Source organism: Buteo buteo, chromosome 11, assembly GCF_964188355.1.
Source record: "Buteo buteo chromosome 11, bButBut1.hap1.1, whole genome shotgun sequence".
Lineage (NCBI taxonomy): Eukaryota > Metazoa > Chordata > Aves > Accipitriformes > Accipitridae > Buteo > Buteo buteo.
Genome location: NC_134181.1, coordinates 444,375 through 467,318, shown reverse-complemented (window position 1 = coordinate 467,318; position 22,944 = coordinate 444,375). Strand labels below are relative to the sequence as shown.

The 22,944-nt window shown below is 49.3% G+C and overlaps 1 protein-coding gene across 5 annotated transcripts in view; it reads left to right on the top strand.

The window, feature by feature from the left end:
* Nucleotides 1-21,934, top strand: part of ZFHX3 (zinc finger homeobox 3) — a 665,716-nt gene extending 643,782 nt beyond the window's left edge. For all 5 annotated transcript variants that reach the window (XM_075039729.1, XM_075039731.1, XM_075039732.1 and 2 more), the window contains 3 exons: nt 4,531-4,633; nt 6,015-11,477; nt 16,427-21,934. In XM_075039729.1, coding sequence (XP_074895830.1) covers nt 4,531-4,633; nt 6,015-11,477; nt 16,427-18,018 — 7,158 coding nt within the window. In that variant the 3' untranslated portion in view covers nt 18,019-21,934. The remainder of the gene's footprint in view (nt 1-4,530; nt 4,634-6,014; nt 11,478-16,426) is intronic.
* The last annotated feature ends 1,010 nt before the right edge of the window (nt 21,935-22,944 follow it).

Below are 22,944 nucleotides of genomic sequence, written 5' to 3'. Positions count from 1 at the left end.
GGCCAGAGCGGGAGGGGTGTTGCAGCTCTGAGCCTCCAGTCCACGCTGATAAGCGGCTCTGCAGTTCATCGTCTTCATAGTGGCAGGAGCCACGCTTGTCACTGCTGTAGGTTGTCACCAGTGAGGAGTGGACCCGCAGGTTGTTCTCCAGACTGGTGACAGGGCTGTAGGTGTCAGGGTGTGTATAGTCTACTGAGGATACTCATGGGGCAGGGAGGCAGGAGACATGGCGTGTCAGCCTTTGGGTTTTTTGTAACAGCCACTCGCTGGACCATGTTGTCTGTAGAAATGGCCATCGAATTGGGGTGCCCGTGCATGTCAGTGGATCTCATCATCATGACGAAATTTATCTGCTTAAGGGGATCTGAATTTCATCCAAAAGGGAGGGTCCTTGGAAGCAGAGGGGCTTGTCCCAACAACTTCCCGTCTTCTAAGCCAGATAATTGGCTTCTCTGCAGTCTGCTCTAGGGGGAGGTTCTCTGGCCAGTGTTCCCATCTCCAGTACAGACCACAGGGGTAATGTTTCAAAGTGGGGCGCAGGAGGGGCTGCCACAGTCTCTGGCCCAAACTTCCCCCTCCTTTGCTCCTTACCCAGGCAAGTTCCCTGTCCCACTGAGCGGACGGGGATGGGGACGGGGCAGTCAGAGCAAAGGGTGTGCCCTGAGCGCCTGCCTCAGCATCGGGGGTTTTCTTGGAGACAGTGACTCTAGTCGTCGAAGTACCGATAAACAGAACCTGATCCACGTATTGGTATCCGAATGCTGAGCTGTCAGAAAGAGCGGGTAGGAGTGAGCTGCTGACTCCTCCCCACCTCCTGGTTTCATTTGGACAGAAAGGTCAAGAGCAACAGGGGTCGAGGGGACCGTTTGCTTCTGTGCGGTAACGTTGGAAGAGCGACCTACAGGAGACCTTGGACACAGGGGCGGCGGGGGGACGGGCGCTCTCGGGGCTGTGCACAGAGGTGGATCCGGTGTGAGAGTGGTGTTTCCAAGCTGGAAGGCATTGCTGGCGGCTTGTGGGCCAGAAGATCACGGCTGCAGCTGTGAAGGGGACACAGTTTAATGTCAGACAGAGCAAAACAAGTATGTACAGAAGAAGGAAAGGGAGAAGACAAATCACATTTGTTGGACTTACCTCTGTAGGGTTGTTTTTTAATAATGATTCACATTGACTGACTTGTTGCCGGTGTGAAACAGTTGGTGTTGGAAACATTTAAACTGGGAGGTAGAGGTATTGAGCAGAGCTGAGGATGGATGCCAGGATTACATGCCAGGTATTGCCTGCTCAGGCAAGAGGGAGGTAGAGAGCATTTAACAAGAGCACACGCTAACATGGGCTGTGCTCGAGATAAACACGTTCCTCTCTATCACCAGAACAGTTAATGCCGTTTAAATACAACTGAAGTACAAACTGCTGTGTCGTAGAGCACCGCTCCTTGTTTACCTGTCGGGTGGCCGTGGCCTACTAAACCTTCCTGCCCCCTTGGTACTCTCACTACTTGTTTATAATAAAAGCAGCTGCAACATGCGAGGCATTTTCTGCACGTACAAGGAAATGGTATCTCCTCGGACAGGTTTGCAGTGTAAAAGGACAGGTAGTTCAAAATGGGCAGTCTGGAATTCAGTGTAAATGCAAAATAATTTGAGACGTGCAGCCTATTTTCACTATTTGTATCTTTGCTACCTGCTCGAGGGTGGTCCTTGGGGATGAAGAGACAGAGTAGTCCTGCCCTGGAAAATGCCATAGGAAACGGACAGCACTTTCAGAAGAAGCCTGAATGGTGCTAAACAGGTAGAGGACTAAAGCGGGTCCCGTTGCTGAAGGAAGACCAGTGCCTTATTTTCAAGGTTTTGCTTCCCAGGGCCAGCCCTGTGTGGCTGCCTGGGCTGCCTGCAGTTGCCCTACATCCGTATCCAGAATTTCTAGTTTCCTGCACTTTTTTCCAAGCTTTTTTCTGTTTGCCTTTTGGATTTTTGTGCCTGTAGCAATTTAATGTACCACAGCCTGTTTTTTTTTTTTCCTCCCCCCCTTTTTTTTTCTTCTTTTTTTTTATTGTGGAGGGAGGGGTAGAAGTAGGGTGAGAACTGTGGCTATGGAGATGCAGGTAGATAAAGGTAATTACTTAAACACATATAGGGCAGGACTTACTGGTTTGGAGACCCAGATTAAGATGCAGAGGAGCATGTGAGGTTGATGATTATATTTCGGGGAGAGTTAATTGACGGAAGGTGAAGGCAGACAAAGAACCGCTGCTTACTGCCTTCTTGAATCCCAATCAGGAATTATGATTAAAGACGCGGCGAGACAACAGAGGCCTGATGAATTGGTGTCTTTTTTTTTTCTTTTTTGCCGTCATTCACACTTGATTGACTTCAACCTTTCAAGTGCAAAAGTCTCTCTTTTCCATTATTATTCATAGCCATCTGAGTTTTTCTAATTAAAGTGTATGAAAACAATTACTGATCCGTCGTACTGAGTGTGGTAGTGGGGATGGCTGCCTTACTGTAATGCGTATAAAAAGCCCACAGTTTTCTATAATGATGTGCAGCTGAGGTGTTAGATAATTTTATTCTTTTTCTACTCTGTTGGGGTTTTTTTTAATTTCTCATGATTTATTTTTCATAATTCCTAAAGATCCTAGGAAAGCGTTCTCCCTGCTGATAAAGCTGAGAGGGATGGCTCCTTCTTGCCTTTCCTCCTCAGCATCCCTGCTCGTCCCCCTCCTCCGAGCCTGGCTACCGGGAATTAACCAGTGACCTTTCACGTCTCCCGACCCACCACCCACAGCCGTCAGATACTCCTGCTTAGAGTAAAAGGTGGAATGAATTTGGTGTGCTCAGCTTCCCTCCTGGTGATTTATCAGTGCCAGCTGCCTTTCCTGCAGACGTCTGTGAGACCCAGCGCTCACCTCCGTGCACCAGCCATCCCAGTAAAGGGAGGGAGCTCAGCATCGCTCCCCAGTGCGGTTCAGAGGTCTGCAGCCACTCATATGTGAACATTTCATTCTGAGGTTTTTCATGGACTGTTTTTGCTTCCATTCGCTTAGTGAAGCCAAGGTCTAGTCTATGTTTGCTTGGATTTGACATGTGTGTAGATAAGGAAGATTTCATGTCCTGCACATAGGTTTACCTTCAGCTTCACCACAGATTTGCTAATGTCTCGTGCAGTTCAGTGGGAGCCTTGTGGTCCTTGACTTCGCAGAAAGCAAGGTAACACTGCATGCAGATAACAGCCTCACTCACTCACTCTCTTCTGAAATCCAAGGTTCAAATGCCCTCTTAGTATCTGACAGAAGGACAGAGGGACTTGTTTCGCTAGGAAACAGACCTGTCTAGGAGTGTTTATGTATGCCTCACTTTCCCAGCAGTCAGAGGCTGGGAGCAGAAGCGCCATGAGCATTGCAAGTCAGTGTTGGTTTCTGTACCTTCAAGTACCATGGCCCTGGTGAATGGGAAATGCTCCCTGAGTGTCAGCGGGGTGAAGCATGCACCTGCTTGGAGCTGTAGAGGTGTCTTCACTTGCCGCAGGCATCTAACCAGTGCTGGCAGCCATGCGCTGGAATACGGCATGGACGGTGACGGTGATACGGGTCTGTTTTTCCAGTTGCTGCTCTGGGGAGAAGCGCTGTGGGGCAGCTTTTCAGGTGGTGTGAGATACTGGCTCTGGATGTTCAGAAGGGTATTTGTTGTCCTGTGTCTGATGCCAGCCACGTGCAAACTGCTAGCGAGGTAGTTTGTATGTTCTCAGTGTGACTGGATACACCCTAAGAAACAGAGTTTTGCGGAAAAAGATGAGCGTATGCATTTGACTCTTTCAAAGAGCGTCTCTAGTTGAAGCACGCAAACTCTCCAGCTCTTAAAAAATGTTGGTGTTCAAGCACTGCATTGGTTCTGATGGTGCAGGTTCTAGACAAACGCTTGAAGAGAGGCGAAGGGAACACATCAGTCAGAGCAAGGAAAGGGTTACCAAAAGCTTTTCTTTTTGCAGACAATTTGCTGTCTTTTTAGTCTTTCCTTATTCATCCTTTCCTTTGTCACCTCTCTCCTTATTTGTACTTTTCTTTCTCATGCCCCTCCTTTTCCTGCATCGATACACTTTGAAAACAGTGCTGCAATGCTCCCTAGTTCAAGATTACAGTGTACTTTACGAGGTATGATTTAATTAGGGGCCTTATTATGTTTTCAGCAGCTTAAGGTGGGCCTTTCAACTTATCTACCTAATTGGTTGCACAAGAAGTTTCACAGCCCATGACAAAACATTGTCAGTGATCAAAGTCTGAATTCTACATAAAGGAAAAATATTAATAATAAGATTATTCTTCAAGTGTGCACTGCTAATTATGTCCAGAATGTAACTGTAGAAACACTTTTGACTGATGTGAGCTTTGTCTAATAAATATGAGTCTTCACTGAGCTATGAAAAGTGATGCCTCTGACTTTACAATATTGGTGTCTAGTTTTGCCACTGAAGATGTTTAAAATATTTTCCTGTGTTTTTCTTCTCGCCACGTCCTTTCCTCCCTGTCTCCAGGTGACAACACCTGAGGTGATGATGCCCAGCAGCATGTTTCTCCCGGCAGCCGCTCCAGAGAAAGACGGGAACTCCACCACAGAGGAGCTGGGGAAGCAGCCTGGTGAGTGTGGGTCAGTGAGGTCCACGGGTCCCACCACTCCCCTAGCTCCATCACCTGGTCAGGGACTGTGTCTGGGACATCTCCGCCCCGGTGAGCTCCATGTGCCCAGCTGTGCCCTGGGAACCACAGTAGTCGGACGGTGCCCAGCAGGGCCGTCTCCCTTCATCAGTGCCACAAACAGGCTGGTGCCCGGGGCGTCCCCATGGCAGGGCAGAGCAGGGCAGCTCAGAGCTGAGGAGCACAGCTCACCACCGTGGCCATTCACATGGAAATGGTGTTGCATCCTTGCAAAGTAGAAGACCAGATGTGAGCGGTGAAAAGCAGAGGTGGTGGAGGGCTGAGGGGATTGGTAGAGAAGTGCCAAAGATTGCGGCTGCTGGCCGCAGACTGTGCTACCACCTCTGCTGTCCTTGCTCTGCTGCCATCATAGCTCAAGTACGGATGCTGGGCATACGGTTTGGGGAGCTTTGAGCTGCTGTGGTCCTTATCTGGCTCAAATCTCCTCAGCCTATTTCATTGCCGGTCTGTGTTATGAAGGCATGGCTGTAAATCCATGGCTGTTTAGTCCTGGCTTTGTTGTGTGATGTGAGAAGATCATAAGAACATTGTTCTGCATGGGCAGAAGTGTCTGATCTCAAGCCTGGCAGGGAAGCAACGCCGGTCTTCCTTCTGTGCCCTCATGGAAGGTCTGTAAGGAATCTGGGGATGAAGACAGCCGTCGTTACCTTTCAGGCAGGCAGCCTCAAGGCAGTGATGCTGGTGGGGCAGCACTGGCACAGCCAGGGTAGCTAATGTTGCCCTGGGCAATAGGATCCCTTTTTTGGCCCCTAGCCATATCATGCTGTCTTTTGCAGCAGGACTGTGCTCTTAGACCCTGGAAAAGTGGCGGCACACTGAGTGCTTGTTCCTTCTTCTCCTGTCCTCCCTCAAACAGCACCCTTTGAGCTGCTGCCAGCAGGACCTGAATTTCATTCCTGTTTTTTCTAGCTTTGATAGGACCAAGACTCAAATACTACCTTCTTAGTGGAAAATAGGCAGGACATCAAAGAAAAACAGCAAAACAGACAGGTGCCTGAATGGCCTTCACTTAAAAGGAAGAATGAAAGGTGATAAATGCACTAAGGGAATGTGTGTGTGTGTGAATAATTTCCAGATATTCAAAGTGGGCAAGAAAGCAAATTCTGTAGGTTTATGCAGTGGGCCATGATGAGGGTAATGGGCTGGTATTAAAATAAATGAATGAAGATAGAGGAGAAATGTTAGAAATACTTATCATCCTGCAGAGAAAAAAACAAAGACATATTAGGGACAAAAAGAGGGTGTTGATCCGCCCTTGTGTGCTGGTGTAATTTTCAGGTTTGCTCTAATTTTGTTTTCGCAGAGATCTCTGAGGACTCGGGAAAGAGTCTTTTGCCATCAGAAAGTGCAGAGCACAGCGGAGATCCCAAGCCCGTTCCGGCCGATCAGAGCTCTGCCAGGGAGGACTCCGGCTTCCTCTGCTGGAAGAAGGGCTGCAACCAGGTGTTCAAGAGCTCGGCAGCCCTGCAGACACACTTCAATGAAGTTCACGCAAAGCGGCCTCAACTGCCGGTATCCGATCGCCACGTCTACAAGTACCGTTGTAACCAGTGCAGCCTGGCGTTCAAAACCATTGAGAAGCTGCAGCTCCATTCCCAGTACCACGTCATCCGGGCAGCCACGATGTGCTGCCTCTGCCAGCGCAGCTTCCGAACCTTCCAGGCCCTGAAGAAGCACCTGGAAACCAGCCATCTGGAGCTGAGCGAGGCCGACATTCAGCAGCTGTATGGTGGTCTCTTGGTCAACGGGGACCTCCTCGCTATGGGCGATCCTTCACTTGCAGAAGACCACACTATAATAGTCGAGGAAGATAAGGAGGAGGAGAGCGACTTGGAAGATAAGCAGAGCCCAACAGGTAGCGATTCGGGGTCGGTACAAGAGGACTCTGGCTCAGAACCGAAAAGGGCCTTACCCTTCAGGAAAGGCCCTAACTTCACTATGGAGAAATTCCTAGATCCGTCTCGCCCTTACAAGTGCACAGTCTGCAAGGAGTCTTTCACGCAAAAGAACATTCTCCTGGTCCATTACAATTCAGTTTCTCATCTGCATAAACTGAAAAGAGCCCTCCAGGAGTCTGCTACTGGGCAGCCCGAACCTACCAGCAGCCCAGACAACAAACCTTTTAAGTGTAACACCTGCAACGTGGCCTACAGTCAAAGCTCAACGTTGGAGATCCACATGAGGTCTGTCCTGCACCAAACCAAGGCTCGCGCTGCCAAGCTGGAGGCGGCTGGGGGCAGCGGCAGTAGTAACGGAGCTGGCAACAGCAGCAGCAGCAGTCTCTCTTTGGGTTCATCCACGCCAAGTCCAGTGAGCGCTAGCAACAGTAATACTTTTACAACCACCAACTCAAGTAATTCGGGCACAACTCCCATTCCCAGCCTGCTCAACCAGGTATCCAGCGACAATGTGGGAATTCCTCCTTTAGGTAACCCTGTAAGCACTAATATCTCCTCCCCTTCGGAGCCCAAAGAGGTAAACCGAAAGAAGCTGGCAGACATGATTGCATCCAGGCAGCAGCAACAGCAGCAACAGCAGCAGCAGCAGCAGCAGCAGCAGCAACAAGCTCAAACGTTGGCACAGGCACAGGCCCAAGTCCAGGCCCATCTGCAACAAGAACTGCAGCAGCAAGCTGCTCTCCTGCAGTCTCAGCTGTTCAACCCAGCACTTTTGCCGCACTTTCCGATGACCACTGAGACCCTTCTGCAGCTTCAGCAACAGCAGCATCTTTTGTTTCCTTTCTACATCCCCAGTGCTGAGTTCCAGCTCAATCCAGAAGTTAGTTTGCCTGTCACCAGTGGTGCGCTGACATTGACTGGTACAGGTCCAAGTTTGCTGGAGGACCTGAAGGCTCAAGTTCAGCTCCCTCAGCAGAGCCATCCACAGCTCTTACAGCAGCAGCAAGGTCAGCTGTCCTTGTCACAACCTCACTCTGTCCTTATACAGCAGAGCCAGCACCCTGAGAAGAAGAATAAATCTGTAGTGAAGGAGAAAGAAAAAGAAACCCCACGGGAAAGGGAAAGTGCAGAGAGGGGAGACAATAATGTAGCATCTAAGGAGTCTCTGCCTGATAACTTAAAGCCCAAAGAGAAGAAGGACTTTGTACCAGGCAGTAGTTCAGAAGCCTCCTTACTGCCTCCGCGTATTGCCTCTGATGCGAGAGGGAATGCCACAAAAGCCTTGCTGGAAAACTTTGGCTTTGAGCTTGTCATTCAATACAACGAGAACAAGCAGAAGGTGCAGAAGAAAAATGGGAAGACAGAGCAAGGTGAGAACTTGGAAAAGCTTGAATGTGATACATGCGGCAAGTTCTTTTCGAACATCCTCATCCTGAAGAGCCACCAAGAGCATGTTCACCAACATTACTTTCCCTTTAAGCAGTTAGAGAGATTTGCCAAACAATATAGAGAACACTATGACAAACTGTACCCGCTACGGCCTCAGACCCCAGAGCCACCACCACCACCTCCACCGCCCCCACCTCCGCTCCCTCCAGCACCTCCTCAGCCAGCTTCTACTCCTACCATTCCTACTTCTGCCCCACCGATTACCTCTCCTACAATCGCACCAGCCCAGCCGTCTGTGCCACTCACCCAGCTCTCCATGCCAATGGAGCTCCCCATCTTTTCACCACTTATGATGCAAACCATGCCACTACAAACGTTACCTGCTCAGCTGCCACCCCAGCTGGGTCCCGTAGACCCTCTGCCTGCCGACTTGGCCCAGTTGTACCAGCATCAGCTCAACCCTAGCCTTCTCCAGCAGCAGCAGAACAAGAGGCCACGGACACGGATCACTGACGACCAACTCAGAGTCCTTCGGCAGTATTTTGATATTAACAATTCCCCAAGTGAGGAACAGATCAAAGAGATGGCGGACAAATCTGGGTTGCCTCAGAAAGTGATCAAGCACTGGTTCAGAAACACTCTTTTCAAAGAACGCCAGCGCAACAAGGATTCCCCATACAACTTCAGTAATCCTCCCATTACCAGCCTGGAAGAACTGAAGATAGACTCACGTCCTCCTTCTCCAGAACCTCAAAAGCAGGAGTACTGGGGAAGCAAGCGATCCTCCCGGACACGCTTTACTGACTACCAACTCAGAGTCCTGCAGGATTTCTTTGATGCCAATGCTTATCCAAAGGATGATGAATTTGAGCAGCTTTCAAACTTGCTGAACCTCCCAACGCGTGTTATAGTGGTGTGGTTCCAGAATGCCCGTCAAAAAGCTAGGAAAAACTATGAGAATCAGGGAGAAGGCAAAGATGGGGAACGACGGGAGCTTACAAATGACAGGTATATTAGAACAAGCAACTTGAACTACCAATGCAAAAAGTGCAGTCTAGTCTTTCAGCGCATTTTCGATCTCATTAAACACCAGAAAAAGCTTTGTTACAAAGATGAGGATGAGGATGGACAGGATGATAGCCAGAATGAAGACTCTATGGATGCAATGGAGCTCTTGACTCCAACCAGTTCCTCCTGCAGCACACCAATGCCCTCACAAGCTTACAGCACACCTACGTCTTCAGCCAACGCAACCTCCTCAGCTTTTCTGCAGCTCACAGCAGAGGCAGATGATTCCTCCACCTATAGTTCTAAAGTAGAAGCTACAGATGAGAAACCAAAGCAGTCCGAACCTCCAAGTACACAGCAAAACCAAACTCAAGAGAAGCAAGTGCAACCAAAGCAAGAGTCTCAGCAGCAACAGGACCAAGGAGAACAAAAGTCAAGTTCAGCACACCAAAAGATTACACAGTTATCCTCCCCCTCCTCATTGCAGCAGCCACCTCCCCCTCCTCAGCCCCCTCAGTGCTCCTTGTCACAGTCAAGCCCAAGTCCGTCTCAGCTCTCACATCTCTCCCTCAAACCCATTCACACATCCACCCCTCAACAGCTGGCAAACCTACCTCCTCAGCTAATCCCATACCAGTGTGACCAGTGTAAGCTGGCATTTCCTTCCTTTGAGCATTGGCAGGAGCATCAGCAGCTTCATTTTCTGAGTGCACAGAACCAGTTTATCCACCCCCCATTCCTGGACAGAACGCTGGATATGCCGTTCATGCTTTTTGATCCCAGTAATCCACTACTTGCGAGCCAGCTGCTGTCTGGAACGTTACCACAGATTCCAGCAAGCTCAGCCACTTCACCGTCAACTCCAACATCCACAATGAATACCCTGAAGAGAAAGCTGGAGGAAAAGGCCAGTGCAAGCCCTGGAGAAAATGACAGTGGGACTGGAGGAGAGGAACCGCAAAGGGATAAACGTCTAAGGACAACCATTACCCCAGAGCAGCTGGAAATTCTTTATCAGAAATACTTGCTCGACTCCAACCCAACACGGAAAATGTTGGATCACATTGCACATGAAGTGGGCTTGAAGAAACGCGTGGTGCAAGTTTGGTTTCAGAACACCCGTGCACGGGAAAGGAAGGGGCAGTTCAGAGCTGTAGGGCCTGCCCAAGCCCATAGACGGTGTCCCTTCTGCCGAGCTCTTTTTAAAGCAAAGACAGCTCTTGAAGCTCATATCCGATCCCGTCACTGGCATGAGGCCAAGAGAGCTGGATACAACTTGACATTGTCTGCTATGCTCTTAGATTGTGATGGGGGACTCCAAATGAAGGGAGACATCTTTGATGGAGCAAGCTTTTCCCACATGCCACCAACTAGCAGTGATGGACAGAGTGTTCCTCTCTCCCCGGTGAACAAGAGCATGGAACTGTCACCTCGAACTCTGCTGAGTCCATCCTCCATTAAGGTGGAAGGGATAGAAGACTTCGAGAGTCCCTCCATATCCTCGGTCAATCTGAGCTTTGACCAAACAAAGCTGGACAACGATGACTGCTCTTCTGTCAACACTGCAATCACAGACACTACAACAGGAGATGAAGGAAATGCAGACAACGACAGTGCAACAGGGATTGTAACCGAAACCAAATCAGCATCAGGACCCAGTGAAGGTCTGACAAAAGCTGCCATGATAGCAATGTCTGAATATGAAGATCGGCTGTCTTCTGGCCTGGTCAGCCCAGCTCCCAGCTTTTACAGCAAAGAGTACGATAATGAAGGTACTGTGGACTATAGCGAAACATCCAGCCTTGCAGACCCCTGCTCACCCAGCCCTGGTGCAAGTGGTTCAGCCAGCAAGTCTGGAGAGAGCGGGGATCGGCCCGGACAGAAACGCTTTCGCACTCAGATGACTAATCTCCAGCTAAAAGTTCTTAAGTCATGCTTTAATGACTACAGGACACCTACCATGCTGGAGTGTGAGGTCCTGGGCAATGACATTGGACTGCCAAAGAGAGTTGTTCAGGTCTGGTTCCAGAATGCTAGGGCAAAGGAGAAGAAGTCCAAACTCAGCATGGCCAAGCATTTTGGTATAAACCAAACAAGTTACGAGGGACCCAAAACAGAGTGCACTTTGTGTGGCATCAAGTACAGCGCTCGACTGTCTGTACGTGACCATATCTTCTCTCAACAGCATATCTCCAAAGTTAAAGAAACCATTGGAAGCCAGTTGGATAAGGAAAAGGAGTATTTTGACCCAGCTACTGTACGTCAGTTGATGGCTCAGCAGGAGCTGGACCGGATCAAAAAAGCCAATGAGGTTCTTGGTCTGGCAGCTCAACAGCAGGGCATGTTTGATAACACCCCTCTGCAAGCTCTTAACCTTCCTGCTGCATACCCAGCACTACAGGGCATCCCTCCAGTCTTGCTCCCAGGCCTCAACAGCCCATCCTTACCAGGCTTCACCCCATCCAACACAGGTGGGTATGGATATTATCACACTGCTCAGAGACACAGCTTAACTTCATGCATCTTTAGCACAAGCGAATGTTCCCTTGAGAATGACTGATAATAGGATACCCAGCCCTTTAGTTGAGCATGTTTACTTGACAGCAAATAAGCAATAGGTATTTTATCTTTAGTTCCTGAACTCGGGTTTTCTAGCAAAGTCTGAAATAGAGCAAGGTCTAGACATGCTGCGTATCTCTGTTCTATTAGCACAGACTAAAAATTCTGAAGCATTTCCAAGGAAGTGGAAAATAGAGGATTTATCAAATGGAACAGGAAAAGGACTAATGTGCTGAACGCGTTGTTCATTATACCTTTCCTTTTGTTACTAAATTCAGTTTCTGTAGTGCTATCCCAAGTTTTCAATAATTCTGAACTGTTTCTAGGGAAAAGTGTGATGTGCATGACAGCACTGGTGACAGAAACCTGGAGCATCTTTAGGTAATGTCCTTATGGTGACCTCCGGGACAAATCCTGATGCAGCTGTGCATTGGATTTTGAGCACTGCCTGGGCACAACCTGAAAGTACCTTCTCAACAAACAACAGTGTAGTTGTGGGACAAATCTACTTTGTATTTTAATAAGGTTTTTCTTAACAACACTACATAAAAATGAAATTTGGCATAGTCCTTTAGGTGGCCTAATCCCAGATATTGGACTTTGTTTTTTGAGGATGCTCCTTTCCCTTGTACCTGGTGGACAGATGGAAGGTATAAGATGTGCAGAAACACTGGCAGTGGACGATACTGCTTAGTAGACTAGCAGTGACATAGAAACTTGATCCAAGGGCCTTATTTCACCCCTGCTGCATCCGTGGCATCCCAGAGACATGCCTGTGTCTGAGTTGCCACTCGTGACAGAGTAATTGATGTTCTCTAGGAGACTTGCTTTCACTTGGCAGACTTCTCTGTTTACTTCTGATGATCCCTCTTCAAGTTGACTTTCACCAGGGCTGCTGTATGTTTACAGAGATATCCCGAGAACTGATTCCAGTGTCTTGTCTCAGCAGCAGGCTGAGACTGTCTCAGGTTGGACAGCCCATGACACTGTAACGCCTGCTATGGTTACACCATATGCCTTGTATGCACCATATGTGCACCTTTGTTTTCTACACTGTGGCAATACAGGTCTTCCGCTATTAGGCAGTGTCCAGAAACAATAACTTTCTCTTGTTGTACTGAACTAATTGAATAATAATGAGTTCTAATCCATGGCGTTAAGCCTAAATAGGATCTGAGCATCTTCCTGGCTTGTTATTCGGAAACTGGAGTGCTATCAGTCTCCAAAAAGACTTTCTGATGCTTTTATTCAGCAGGCTGATTCTGAAGTTCCTTTTTCAACAGATTGAAAAACTCAGTGCACGTGCTGCCAGGTAACATGGTTGTGTCATGTTAATAAAATTGCCATCCTTTTTCATCATCCAGGAGGTAAATCTGTGGATAAGCAAATCAAAGTCTTAGACAAAAGGACAGTAGCTGGTGTGAGCAGCTATGTGGAACTTGAACAGCTCATCTGATATTCGCAAGGGGGACTGGGTGCAGAGCTGCTCGCTGTAAATCACATCACTAGCGCCTGACGTTTGTGTGTGGTTGCAGTGACTTTGGGTATAACACCCTAAAGAGCATACTAGAGACCCATGACTCAAAACAAGCATCTTTCTCTCCCCTTGGAAGTTGCTGTGCTCAGCTTTTTCTCCATTACTGCCCATCTCTAAAATATCATCTGTTGACAAACGAAAAAGAGTTAAATCTCCCTGTATTTGTTGAGTTCTGGCCTTTCCAAAGATCATCCACTCTCTTGGGGTCAAGATCCTTTTTTCTATGAGAGTAGCAGAGGGGATTACCTTGCAGCATGGTTGCTGATGTCCATGTCAGAACGTCCTATCAGAGAGCAGAAAAGATCAGAGTAAGTTTTTTGGAATCTGGAAGAGCTTTCTGCTGGGAGTTAGGGCCTCTGCAAGGGTTTTTTGCAGTTACAGAACTCTTCCAACGACTCCCAAAGCAAAAGTAAAATTATTCTTGACTACAGTTGTAAGATAGGTCATTGTAATTAAACCATTTTTAAAAATAGTTGCTATTAGAAATTCTTCTGTTCAGGGCTGCTGCCCATTCCTGCTCCTTGAATCTAGTCCTAGCTATATGCCTGAAGGGCATCTTTGCATGCCAGGACTTTTTCATGCGATACTTCTGTTCTTACCAAAGATCTTGTTTCGGAGGCCAGAACTAGGCCAAGAGGATCTCTCTGGCAAATTATATTGTCAGCCTATCACAGATAGCTCTGTGCTGTTTACTCAGTACCCCAAATTTATAACAAGATCTAAAATCACTTTTTTGCACTTCAATCTATATTGTTGCTTTTATTTTTCTCCGAAGACCAGTATGTGTCCTGAGGAGATGGGGCTACGTACTATGAATGTTAAAAGCCATCAGTGACTGCCTAGACAGGGCTAAGCTATTTAGAAAGTCAAACAGACTATTTGTGGCCTTTAGATAAAGCTCCAAAGGTCAGGCCATCTCAGCTCAAAGCCTGTCGAAGCAGATAAGGCTGTGCATCCAGGAATGTTATGAATTACCCGCTGCTCCTGCGCTTGAACCTCTCAGGGACTGTTCAACTAGGGAACATCAGTTTCAATGGCATCTATCCATAATATGCCCTTATCTGAAATCTATAAGGCTGCTGTGTGGAGCCTCACTTCATACACTTCATACCTTCACAAATCACTATTGTCTCGATACTGCATCGGGAGCAGGTTTCAGAAGGGCTTTGCACCAGCCGCCGCTGAATTCTCCCAGCTCTTGGCTGCCCTCCTCCCAGCCCTCCTGCCGGGCTCCTTCGCCAGGCTGGCCCCTGCAGAGCCACGGTGGCTTTGTCTCCTGCCTTTGGCTCGGGAGGCCAGCGCCGGGTGCGGGTTCCCAGCGTCAGTGGATGAATGCAGCGCTGTAGACAAATGAGCTGTTTATACCAGGGTGTAGTGCAGCCAGGTTTCGGAGAGTGCTTCGCTCCCCTTAGCTGCCAGCTGCTACTCAGAGCACGATGCTGCAAGAAAGCGGTTCCTGTGCTGTATGCTGAGAAGCGTGGATTCCCTTTGGGCTACACCAACTTTACAGGGCATGGTTCAGTGACAGGCTCTTGCGATGCAGCTGTGCCGGCAGCAGTCTGGGGCTTGGTGTCCAGAAGCTTGAGGAGCACGTGTGTCTGCACAGAATTTACATCTTGTGCTCCCTCCATCAGCCTCTGCCCCCGGTCCTGCCATCAGCTTTGGCCGAGGCCCCGGGTATCAGGCTGCCTGCTAGCAGCAGGGATGAGATGCTTGAGGATGCCTACACTTGTTCCTCAGGATCAATTATGATGATTTAAGACCTCACCAGGATAAAGGAGGCAGCTGCAGCTCAGGCAGAGCTGTTGGCCCCAGTCCCTAGCTGTGTTTGAGTCCCTTTTACGCTGCCTTCGCAAGACAAAGGAGCCCTGTGCATAGCCATTTCCCTGCTGGCATGCTTCCCCTTGGAAAAGACTTTAAGTTGCCACCATGCCCTGAATAATCCCCAAAAGGGGCAGTTTCTGCTCTTCTCTCTCCTCTCCTCTCCTCTCCTCTCCTCTCCTCTCCTCTCCTCTCCTCTCCTCTCCTCTCCTCTCCTCTCCTCTCCTCTCCCCTCCTCTCCTCTCCTTTCCCCTCCTCCCTCCTCTCACTGGATGTGTCACTGAAGAGGTACAACCTAAAATAGAAGTTACTGTGCCTCCATGGCTGATTCCTAGTTCTGCAACTGTTCATACCCAGGCTGCCTTTGAGCAGTTACCATCGCAGCTTTGTTAATGACGGGTTGGATTTTGTTGAATGGTTTTGTGGCAGGGGTGGATCCTGCAGCCGGTTCCTGGCTCCAGAGCCACGGAGCATGCGGGGCTGCGCCAGCAGAACGTTAGAGCCATTTTTATTTTGCCTAAATGGCACTGAGGGACATCCCAAGCAAAACGTTCCTTTTTAGGAGCACGTTCGCCAACTGCAGTGGATGTGACTAATGGACGTGACTCCAGGAGCCACATTCCTCTTGCCCCCAACTACTATCAGCTGCGAGAGTAGAAATTGGCACCGGGGGACTGTGTTGTTACTGGCTATTCCTGCTGTTGGGAAGATGAGCAGACTTCACATTCCACCATTAATCCATCTCCTCTGTGAGGAAGCATCACTACGCTTTTAATTCCACCCAAAACACGACGTTCGTGCCCTGGGGGGATGTCTGAATACCATAAAAACTCTGAAATTACTCAGAAGCTGTGCACCCAAAGCCTCTTACATTGGAAGGAAGGAAGGGGTTGCATCAGAGGTTTGTGGATTCATGAACATCAGCCTAATAAGGAGAAAATAACTTAGATTTAGCCTGTTCAGTCCTATTCAGTTGCCATGACCAGGGCTTTCTAATCTGTGGAGATTTTAACGAGATTGACAGTATCTGGCGTTACAGCCCTTTGGCATAGTGCTTTTCTTCTGCTGGCCAAGGAGCAGTTAGTGCAGATGTAGGAAAAGTGTCTCCCCCTGACATCAGCTGCTAATCATCCGGGCGTTTCAGAGGGGTCAGTAAAACAGCAGCAGCGCTGCCCACCCCGGGCGGCTGGTGGCTGTCCCCAGGAGAGACGCCACGTTCGGTGCTGCTGGGCAGCGTGGCCGAGCCGGCCGCAGGGGACAGGCTGAGAGGGCACGTCCCAACGGCACGGGGCCTCGGGGAGCGGTTGTCCCCGAGGAAGCGGGAGCTGATGGGCTCTCCAGCCCGCGCCGCCGCGGCGCGCGAGCTCGGGACGGTCTCTGCCCCGGTGCAGAGGAGGCGGTGGTGCAGGGGCAGTGGTGGGGTGGCCCGGGGTCACCCCGCCTTGTGCTTTCTGGCTGCCCAGCGCCGAGTGATGGCTCACCTCTCTCTCCTCCCTCTTGCAGCTTTAACTTCTCCCAAACCCAACCTGATGGGCCTGCCCAGCACAAGCGTCCCTTCGCCCGGCCTCCCCACCTCTGGATTACCAAATAAGCAGCCCCCGGCCGCGCTGAGCTCGCCCACCCCGGCACAAGCCACGGCGGCCGTGGCCCCGCAGCAGCCGCCGGCGACGACCCCGCAGCCGCAGCCGCAGCAGCCGCCCCCGCCGCAGCGCAAGGAGAAGGAGAGCGAGAAGGCAAAAGAGAAGGAGAAGGCACCCAAGGGGAAGGGGGACCCACTGCCAGGGCCCAAGAAGGAGAAGGGGGAGGCGTCGGCGGGCGCCCTCTCGGCCCCGCTGCCCGCCATGGAGTACGCGGTGGAGCCCGCCCAGCTGCAGGCGCTGCAGGCCGCCCTGAATTCAGACCCCACCACCTTGCTGACGAGCCAGTTCCTTCCCTACTTCGTCCCCGGCTTTTCCCCCTACTACGCCCCGCAGATCCCCGGCGCCCTGCAGAGCGGGTACCTGCAGCCCATGTACGGGATGGAGGGGCTCTTCCCCTACAGCCCCGCGCTGTCGCAGGCGCTGCTGGGGCTGTCCCCCGGCTCCCTGCTGCAGCAGTACCAGCAATACCAGCAGAGTCTGCAGGAGGCATTGCAGCAGCAGCAGCGGCAGGCGCAGCAGCAGCAGCAGCAGCAGCAGCAGCAGCAGCAGCAGCAGCAGCAGAAAGCGCAGCAGCCCAAAGGAAGCCAAACCCCCGTCCCCGCGGGGGCTGCCACCCCGGACAAAGACCCTGCCAAAGAACCCCCCAAGCAAGAAGAGCAGAAGAACGCACCCCGCGAGGTGTCCCCCCTCCTGCCCAAACCCCAAGAAGAGCCCGAAGCGGAAGGCAAGGGCGCGGACTCCCTCTGCGACCCCTTCATCGTCCCGAAGGTGCAGTACAAGCTGGTCTGCCGCAAGTGCCAGGCGGGCTTCGGCGACCAGGAGGCGGCCAGCGACCACCTGAAGTCCCTCTGCTTCTTCGGCCAGTCCGTGGCGAACCTGCAAGAGATGGTGCTTCACGTGCCCACCGGCAGCGGCCAGGGCAGCGGCTCGTACCAGTGCGTGGCGTGCGAGAGCACGGTGTGTGGGGACGAAGCCCTCAGTCAGCATCTCGAGTCAGCCCCGCACAAACACCGAACAATCACAAGAGCAGCAAGAAACGCCAAAGAGCACCCCAGTCTATTACCTCACTCTGCCTGCCCCCCCGACCCCAGCACCGCATCTACCTCGCAGTCGGCCGCTCACTCAAACGACAGCCCCCCGCCCCCCCGGCCCCCCCCGGCTTCCCCCCACGCCTCCAGAAAGCCCTGGCCCCCGGCGGCCCCCCGCGCCCCGCCGGGGAAGCCGCCGCCGCCGCCTTTCCCTCCTCTCTCCTCATCTTCAACGGTTACCTCAAGTTCATGCAGCACCTCAGGGGTTCAGCCCTCGATGCCAACAGACGACTATTCGGAGGAGTCTGACACGGATCTTAGCCAAAAGTCAGATGGACCGGCGAGCCCGGCGGAGGGGCCCCGGGACCCCGGCTGCCCTAAGGACAGTGGTCTAGCTAGCGTAGGAATGGACACCTTCAGATTGTAAGCTTTGAAGATGAACAATGAAAATGAATTTAAATAAAAAAGTTAATAACAAACCAATTTCAAAAATAGACTAACTGCAATTCCAAAGCTTCTAACCAAAAAAAGAAAAAAGAAAAAAGAAAAAGCGTGGGTTGTTTTCCCATATAACGATGCCGGTGGGTTTTACATTTCTTTTTTCCTTTCCTTTTAATAAAATAAAACTTAAAAAAGAAAAAAAAAATCTGTTACATTTGTCCTTTCGAAGGTACTGTTGGTCTGGGAGACGAAAGCCCGTGCTGCCTCCTTACTGTCTTCGGAGCTTGAGCCCCTTGTATATTGCCCCTTTTCAATAACGCCCCACGTCGATAGCACAGCAGAGGCCGGCATGCACTGTATGGGAAAGCAGCCCACCTTGTTACAGTTTTAAATTTCTTGCTATCTTAGCATTCAGATACCAATGGCTTGCTAAAAGAAAAAAGAAATGTAATGTCTTTTTATTCTCAGGTCAATCGCTCACACTTTGTTCTGTTTTCAGAATCATTGTTTTATATATATATATATATAATTTCTTTCGTTTGTTTTGGGGTTTTTGTTTTGTTTTGTTTCGTTTTCGTTCCAGAAAAGGATTTTTTTTTTCTTTTTCTTTCTTTTTTTTTTTTTTTTTTTTTTTTGTTAATTTAAAATGGGCAGAAAGTATTCAAGAGAAAAACAATGTGAACTGCTTTAGCTTTTCGGGGATTTTAAGGGTAGCTTTTCTGCTGAAGCCAATTTCAAGGGGAAAAGTTAAGCACTCCCACTTTTCAGAAAAAAAAAAAAAACCCACACAAAGAGTGTTGAGGACTCGGAGCTTAAAAAATAAGTTTTAAAACAACTGACTTTCTGTATTTATGATAGATATGACCATTTTTGGTGTTGAGTAGATTGTTGCATTGGAAATGAACTGAAGCAGTATGGTAGATTTAAAAGAAAAAAACCCTTTTGTGTACATTTAGCTTTTGTATGGTCCAGCTGACGGCTTCTCATTTGATGTTGTCTTGTTCATTCCTAGCCAGATAGATTGCAATCCATTGACTCGCCTAAGCTTTTCTCCCCTTTGTACCTTTACTCCCCATTCCCCCATCCTGTAATCTTCCACTTATGGTCGCTACCTTCATTTCTTAGAGGGTGGTTGCATAATTATTTTATAAAAACTAAAGAAAGAAGTTCAAAGGGTTTTGGGGGGTCAGTAGGATCCCTTGCAGAATATTTTTTGTTGGGGGTTTGAAACTTTTTAAGGCGTATACATACGATTTACATATGTCTGTTACCCTTGTGCACTTATCTCTTATTTTCCATTTTTCCTTTTTTTTTTCTTTTTCTTCCCCTCTTCTTTTCCTCATTTTGTAAATGCTTCAAAGACTCTGTTCCTGAACTATAAGCATTTGTTTCTGTTTGTGTAATTAGGCTGCACTCTGTTCCTTCTTTTAAAAAACGTTTTTGTTACATTTTTTTTCTCTAAAGAAAATTCATGCTTTAAATAAAATCCAAAGACATACCCTTTCACCACTGGTGCAGAATGAGCAAAAAGGATTCTTTTTACTTGAGAATTTGTTTCTGATTTAAACAAACAAGTCTAAGTTTAAATAAAGAATAAAAAAAGTACCCAGGTTGTTATCTGTGCTTCTTCTGCAAGCAGAGAGACAACTCTTAGCGAAAACCCAGCGCACCAAAAGGCAGGTTTCTCTTTCCAAGTTCTCTCCCGTGGTAGGCAGGCGGAGCGGCGAGTGCCACGGCTCAGAGCCACGTGCGGGCAGGCGAGGAGCCTGCCAGGCTCTGGCGTCCCCGTCCAGCTCCGCACCCTGCTCGTGGGAACACGCAGACGCACGCACGCACGCACGCATCTCTTACGGTCCGGACTTTGAAAGGAAAACTTTGTGCTGCTAAAATGTAGATTTTGGAGACAAATAGATGCTTGCTGTTTCACTTCTGTAGCCAAATGTCAACAGAAACAATCTCCTCCCCCCCCGCCCCCGTTTCCTCTGCCCCGAAAGTGCGAGAGCCTTCTCCCCGTCATCTTCATCCTCCTCCTGCTTCAAAAGGGAACTTCGAAGACTGTGAACGCAGGTTCCTCCCGCTGCCTCCGGGCTTCTCCTCCCCGTGCTGAAGCCGCTCGTCGACTCCGCGAGAGACTGGAGCATTCGAGAGACGAACGTGGGGTTCATTTTCTAGCGGGACGCTTTTATTTTTATGGATTTTTGTTTTTAGTTCGATGAAAGACTAGATCCTGAACTGTTGTACATATTTCTAACTAGGCTAATGCACAGTGCAAATTCCTTTTTTAATTGTTTTTTAAGTAGACGATACTAAAGAGAGTACCATCTAATATTCCTACCAGTACCCAGTTGTAGCATAAGGTGTCAAAAACGGAAACAAGTACACAAAAAGCGTTCGCTGTTTTAACAAACGGTTTTCTTTTAACAAAAGTTCTTGTATTTCTCCCCGTGTTTGAGATGAACATTTTTTAAATTCTAAAGTTGTACAGTTTTTGTTTTCCATTATTTTATCTTGTTTGTAATTCTATGAAATATATATATATATATATATTTTTTGCCATTTAACTGTTGTATGTTACTCTGTCTGTATCATATAGAAATTTTTTTGTTTGTTTTGTTTTTGATTCTCTATGTGATACGAGTTAACAATTTAACACTAGCTTTATCTGTCAAATTCCGCAAGGTCTCTTTTGGAAATCCTTTTGTTTTGTCTCGTTTTTGTTTCGGTTTTTTAATTATATTGCTTGGTCATAGTGCAATTTCTCTCTCCTTCTTCCCCCTCCTCCTTCCCACCCACTAAAAGGTTTTATAAATTCATTTCCTTGTATTTTTTCTAAATGTTTCTAGAGACTTCCAGTGCGAGGTTGCCGCCTCCTCTTGCAGCCGGGCCGCCCCGGGGCCGGTGCTGGGACCCGCGTCCCCAGCCCCGCCGGCCGCGGTGGGCCGGGCTGGATCGGGCCGGGGACCCCCCCGGCCCCGCCGGGACCCCCAGCCCCGCCAGCCCCGGCCTCGCGCCCCCCAGCCCGCCCGGCCGCCCCGGGACGCGGCAGGAGCGACGTCGGGGCCCGGGAGCCTCCGCGCGACCCCCCCGAGCCCACGCGCGGCCTCTGGAGCGGGCGTCGGAGCGGGGCCGGGCACGGGGAAAGGATTTTGAACTTAGCATTGAGCGGGTTTCTGTTTTATTTTTAATAAAAGGCTTTTTTAAGTGGTGAAGATGGCCAAAGTTTCATACGGTTGAGAATAAAGAGAGGCGTAAGGGGTGTGTCGGGGCCGCCCGCGCCTGGGGGCAGGCGGGGGGGGCGAGGGAGGCGCTGACACAAGCCAACACACTCGCTGTTCGTGGAAATATATTTTGCTTTTGAGAAAAAAAAACCTAAACTTTTAAATAGAAGCAGAAGTTGGGTTGGTCGGTCGGTCGGTTGGTTCGTTTGTCGGCGCTGAGATACTGCCCACTGTGAAACACAAAGCTTTGACTATTTTTTTCGTTTTTATTTTTGGGGGGCGAGTTTGGGTAGAACAGAAAGCATAAATGAGGTGAAGAGGGATATGAACAGCCTTTGCAATGTACAAAAAATAGAGCAAGTGAAACCAAAAATGATGTTCTTGGTGTTTTTCTATAATGTAGTCTTGTTAGCTTTTTTTTGTTACTGTAACAATGCTGATCTCGAACTGTACCAAAATACATGGAGACTAACAGAAACAGAAACCACATGGAACTTGCAAAACTTTAAAAAATTTGTCACAAAAGACTTTGTTGTCATAGTTGAGTTGACTGTAGATGGTAATTGAATATACTCCTTTGGAAATATTTCATCACGTATGTTTCCTGCTCATTGTGATACATTAAAAAAAAAATGAGCAAAAGCTCTCGTCTCCGATGTCCCCGCTTGTGCGGTGCAGGGTCTGTGTCGGGGTGGGTGCGTGCCGTGCGGCTCGGCTCGGCTCGGCGGGACGCGCGCATCCGCCCGAGTGTCCGCATCCCGCAGCAGGCGGGCGCTGCCACGGAGCCACGTGTCCGCACGCACGCGCCCTCGTGCACCGCCGCGGCGCAGGCGCCGGCGCACGCGCGTCCGCGTCCCCCCCCGCAGGCGGGCGCCCGGGTGCCCGTCGGTGCGAGCGCGCCCGGGCTGATGCTGCAAATTAACATTAAAGTGGAAGTAATGAGCCAAGTAGCGCGATTCATATTATGGCTTCGGGTTGCATTGTGTATGAAAAAGACATTATAAGTGCATTTAATTTTACTAAATGATTGTATAAGAATTCTGGGCACACTGCTGTAATTAATGGTTGAAGGGAAAGCATGATGCCTTTATGGGTTGAGGTCATCTTGAAACCTGTAAACTACAAGTAAGTGAACTAAAATCGCCATCTGTTTTCTTCTACTGATCAAACCAAAAGGAGACGAAGGTAAGAAAGGTAAGTGGCTGACTCACTGCTCTTCCCTTTGCTTGCAGTGCCTCTTGAGCAGGGAGGATAACTTGATGAACTGCTGAGTGTTAAATACACAATTCTCTTACCAAAAATTGCCACTTGCAGCAGAAAATGCTTGAAATTCATTAATACGGACCACATCCAAAAGAGAGCCCTGGGGGCTACCGTTCATCTCTAATTTATAACTGCAGCAATAAATAATTTTAAAAAAAAAAAAAAAAAAGAACCAGCCCAACATTGCAGGTGGGATGAGCAGTCTGGTACATACGGGTGTCCTTGGCCGCTCTGCCGCCTCCCTGACAACGTGGGGCTTCCTCTCCCCCCTGGGGAGCAGAGGCCTGAGCTCCACGGTGTCGTCCGGCCGGAGCAGAGGTCGTGGGGAAAAAATCTTGCCGCTAGCCAGGGAGTGGGAGCTTTCTTCAATTAATCGGGTCAGGACATTCACTTGCAAGCCAGTAAGTTTAATAATCGGGTTGCTGATGCAC